At 43.7% G+C, this 5,026-nt stretch overlaps 1 gene segment (V, D, J or C); it reads right to left on the bottom strand.

Annotated features, from left to right (window-relative positions):
* Nucleotides 1–2,340: 2,340 nt before the first annotated feature.
* Nucleotides 2,341–5,026, bottom strand: part of LOC104405283 — a 4,492-nt gene continuing 1,806 nt past the window's right edge. The window contains 3 exon segments of the C gene segment in view: nucleotides 2,341–2,450; nucleotides 3,641–3,688; nucleotides 4,143–4,406. Coding sequence covers nucleotides 2,341–2,450; nucleotides 3,641–3,688; nucleotides 4,143–4,406 — 422 coding nt within the window.

The following is a 5,026-nucleotide window of genomic DNA, read 5'->3' as shown; positions in this document are numbered from 1 at the left end:
CAGGAATGCTGGCATGGTCTTCACACAGGGCCCTCTCCCACATGAAGCACCAGGGCTTTTGGCTAAAAGCATTTGAAGCACGGGCTCTTTCAAAATCAGAGTTCCTTGCAGTGGCTGTGAATCCAACAGGGTGAGAAACACCCAGGGAGGGAGAATCACCCCCATCAGTCTGGCAAGGCTTTCCCTGCCGCTCAGCTTGGGCACTGGTGTGAGGTGTGAGCAAGGTTCAAGCTTTGCAGGAAGGCTGGGTTTCTTTCAGAGCATGCTTCTCATTTCTCTCTCCAAACACATCTCTGGTGCTTCGGAAGGACACGAAGAAATCAGTGTCACAAAAGGCAAAAATTTCCTTTCTATTCTTGCCAGTGACAATCTGAACCTGGAGGCAAGGGCTGGACAGTTGTTGTCATTAATGCAAAGCAGGGACCTTGTTCTCCAGTGATGTTTGGGAGTGGGAACATTTAGAGATAGGGCACTTCACGTTCCTGTGTTCTCCATAGCAGTAGGTATCTGCTTTCAAGAACCTGGACTAGTCCCCTCACTGTGGGCAAGACACATTTTACCTTTGTCTTTATACAGCACAAACTCTACTGTTCGAGGAGAGCTGCTTTCTGCCATTCCCCTCACTACAAGCTGTTCTTACCCAGACACTGCAAGATGTCCTGGAAAGAGACTTTGTAGACCCCTGCAGTGGATCCCCCCAGTCGCTCAAACAGTGCCTGGTGGTGAAGTCAGGCTGTAGAGTCTGCAGCCCTTTCCATCCTTCTCCCTAAAGGCCAGGCTCATTCCTAAAGCTCATCTGAAGGGTGAAACGAGTTCCTCAAACTACAGATACAAAAGACAAACAAGTTTCTTATTTTTGATAGGAACTGTTTAATAGCAGCCAAAGGCCTAAAGAAATGCCAAGACATCAGTGTGGTTGCCAGTACAATTCAACCATTAGCAGCGTGTGATTTCCACATGCATGCAGTGTTTCCAAGGAGCATGCACATGGGCAGGAACATATTTCAGAACAGTTTTATGCAATGATTATGAAAATAAATTGGGAAATCTAAGATCATAGAATCGTGGAATGGTTTGGGTTGGAAAGGACCTTAAGATCATCTAGTTCCAACCCCCCTGCTATGGGCAGGGACGCCTCACCCTAGACCACGTCAAAGATTGTTAGAACTAAAGAAAAAGAACAAAAGTAGTTTGTATTTTTACTAAATGCAAAGCCAAATCTTAAGCTGGTTTAAATTCAGAAAATGTTAAGGCCAGATAGACTCCAAAAAGTACTAAACCCCCATTCTTCTGTTCTGTGATAATGAGGTGAGAATGTCGTTGAATTCAGGGTGACCCTGAGTAACTCTCCCTTCGCTTTTCAGACTGTTGCTACTGAAATGGTGTCTTTGGGTGTGCACTCTAAGATGCACATCCCTGAAAGCCACCAAAATATGAAACATTCGCATTCAGGTAATATTTAACTTGGAGTTATGAACAAACAACACCTCCAAAGAACAGCAATTGGGTGTCATTTTAACACAAGTAGGTAATAGTGATGTTTGGTAATTTCTACTTAAACCAAACTCTGCTTCATGCAAAAAGAGGCGTCATTGTGCTAAATGAATTGGGCATCTGGGGAAGCAGAAGGCTGGGAATTTTAAGCTTATGTTTGAGTAGCTTTAGAACAATGCAACTAAGCAATTTAGATTATAATGGCTGGCATGATACACAGAGAGAGCAAGTGGTATCTCTTGCAATAGGAATGCCTATGTTCCCTCTTGCAGGTGATGCTCTGGTAAAGATTCCTCAGCAGGCTTTTTTGATACTTCAGGACTGCACCATCTGGTTACTTTCATTCCTGTAACAAAAATAAAGCTGTGTTATACCAGTATTTTGGATACAGTCACGGTGACACAACTACAGACTTGGAGTGTCTAAGCAATAGATAGATAGAGGAGAAAGAGACACTAGACCGAAGTATAGACCTAGTATATCAGGTCTGACGTCTTAAAGTCAATAAGCATCAAACATTCCCGGCTGGAGACTGGTCAGGGGATGAATTGGACGGATGAATGCAGAAAGGGAAGGGAAGGGAAGGTAGGGATATAGAAATAGAAGGGAGAGATGTCTAGAGAGAAGAAAAAGTTATATTTGCATGTGGATAAGAAAAAGTAGATAGACTTGAGGGGTGGGCAAAAAACAACAATACGGCCAAAGGAGTAGAGGGATTTTACTGTTGGTAGACAAAAAGGTGTACGCATAGACTGCATAAACACTTATTACAGAGAAGGAACACTCATAGCTAATGAACTGATACAGATGTTTTCTAGCAGAGGCCTCACTGCCCCCCATGCATACTCACTTTTTTTTCCACATAAGCATCGTCATCAGGACATTAAAAATTATTCCTTTCATTAAAATTATTTTCAGACCCAGCTGTGATAAAGACATCATGTTCAGGTTCTCATCTGTAAAAGGAACAGAGAGGGAAAGTCACAAGAGCACTGAGACATCCTCGCTTCCAGACAGACTTACAACCACTCTTAATGAAGCTGTTCTGCTTTGTGTGACTGAGCCATCTAGTAGGGTAGCTACCGAGACACTGACTGGGACTGTCTCACTGAGAGACTTTAATTTCTTCCAGTTGGTGTTTCAAGGGCTGCTTTCATTCAATAACCACTTATTCATGCAATATGCAAGTCTGCCAACCATCTGGCTGGTTTTAAATACAGCGCTTTATAAACCCAGGATGCTGGAGGCATCCCTCCTTCTTCTCCCTGAAGTTTTTTAAGATAGGCAGGGGGAAAGCAAGTTAAATTTGATTCAAAGAACACAAAAGCTACTTGGATTTTCTATTAATCTCAAATTACAAAGCCATTTTCATTTGCAAATACACTGTTCTATATTGGGGGAGCAGGGAGCTGTCATCAAATAGTAATATTATGTTTATCTTTGAAGAACACCCGGTGAAATGACTGGTCAAATCAGCCGAGTTTACTGATGGGTGTTTCTCTGAAGTGGTGCTTTGGAAACATTTGGCTGACTCGGTTCTTTTAGTAAGGCTGCATGCTTGCAAAAGCATAGCTATTCTGCAAGCAGGGTGAGAGCAGAGGCAGGTCAGCTCCTTTGAACCAGCAGGAAGGCAATTGCCTGGGCTCCAGCACTGGTTAATACACTCCCACAGCCATGAGCTGAAGCAAAGCTTTCTCAGATGCACTGTATCTCTAGTGCAACCCTGCTTCTGAGCACACACTGCAGAAACCACACGTGTATCTTTTAGTTCATCAGGTGTTTGTGCACCCCAAAATAAAACCAACTGGTTTGAAGTCTGAAATACAGGCAGGCATCCAGTAAAGCTGACTCATATCGGTACTTGCAATCATGACATGATGGGCAGCACTGTTTGGTTGGCCTTAGCAAGGGCATGTAGGCACTGGCTACACAAAATTACCAGCTCAGATCTGGAAGACTACATTAACCCAGTGACTTCCAGCCTTGATGGTTAAAGCCTCTGGGGTCCCTTCAGAAATTTCCAGTCTGAGCTTTTTTCTCCAACAGGATTCCTGCAAACAGGAAACATTAACCAAAACTTGGGAAGACACTTCCTTTAATCAGGACAAGCTTTACTCCTCAAATGCTGTGTACGTTGTGTACGTACCTGTCCTGAACTGTAGAGACATCCCTGTAACACAGAAGGCACTGGAACCTGTATAAAGTAACAATAAATGTAGTTAATAACAGAAATGTACTTCCTCGGAAGTTCATAAAGATAAAGCTGTACTTAGAAGGGCTGGGTTAGAGTTTCTAATCTAGTAAACCCTCCCAGAGACACTCATTTCTGCAGCTTTCAGGGCAAGCATAAAACATGATCCAATTAAACTTTAGTGTTCCATTAGACAAATGAATTTTAAGCTTTATATGCCCCACAGTGTGATGTTAAGATCTCTTTGCTGTGATGGCACCAGTCTACCAACCCTTAATCTTGTTTCCACCAAGGAGGAAGGCAAAAGAAAACAGAGGCAACAAGCAACATTCCTCTGGAGTTTAGGAGCATAATGCAGCATTGCTTGCAGGGTTGGGAGCTGTAAGTCCTGATCATACTAATAGCACGAAGACCAGAGCACCTCCAGCCCTGAACAGACATCCAACAATGCCATTACCACTTTCAGGATCTTCCCCCGCCAGTTCTCCAAATCCCTCGTGATTTGCACCGCACAGCATTTCATCTTTCTTGGCCCAGTAGGTTGACAGGTAGCTCGCTTCCTGTTTGTTCTCAGGTGTTGTCACCTCCACAATAGTATTTGTCACCTTATCAGCCCAGTTAAGAGTGAGCTTTTCAGGAGAATGATCTGTGATAAGGCACATTTCCAAATCCTCATCATCTTTAGAGCTCAGCCTATAGACTGAAGGAGATGGAGTAACATCTGAAAATGGAGAAGAGACATTAGATGATGAGTCATATTTCCTTCAGTCTTAAATACTGACACTTAGGTAGGCAGGTTCTTTCATGATTCCAGTGGAAGGCTGCCTGATCACAGAGATCTTTAGATAACCAAGGCATCCACAACAGATGATGCAGGAGCCACATGAAACATACTGACTTATGTTGTGTGGGAGGCACAGAGAGTGGTCAAGCAGGACCCCTAGAACATCCAAAATGATACTCGTGGGCATCCAAGCCCTAGTTGTCTCTATTTAACCCAGTCAGTCCCCTCTGCAACAACTCATTCATCTCTAACCTGCAGCCTGGGCAGGATCTTAGCCTGGATGCATTCAGCAACGTGCATAACACATGAATAGAGTTCTCCCTTCTTGCTTCACTGAGATGTGCCTGGAGGGAACTGAGCAGCTCAGGAGCATTCTGCATTTTCTGCAAATGTGTAGTCAGATCCACCACTGACATTCAAAATCCCAATTCCTCCACCTGAGGGACAGTGTATAAGCTACCAAGTCTTCAGCATGTTCCCAATCACCACCAGTGTAGCTGATTTGATTCCTATAGGAGAAAGCAAGGAAAGCCACTGTGAAGCTGCTGCATTTAGGG

This window comes from Nestor notabilis, unplaced genomic scaffold (assembly GCF_000696875.1).
Source record: "Nestor notabilis isolate BGI_N333 unplaced genomic scaffold, ASM69687v1 scaffold22484, whole genome shotgun sequence".
Lineage (NCBI taxonomy): Eukaryota > Metazoa > Chordata > Aves > Psittaciformes > Psittacidae > Nestor > Nestor notabilis.
This window is presented reverse-complemented; position numbering and strand designations above follow the sequence as displayed.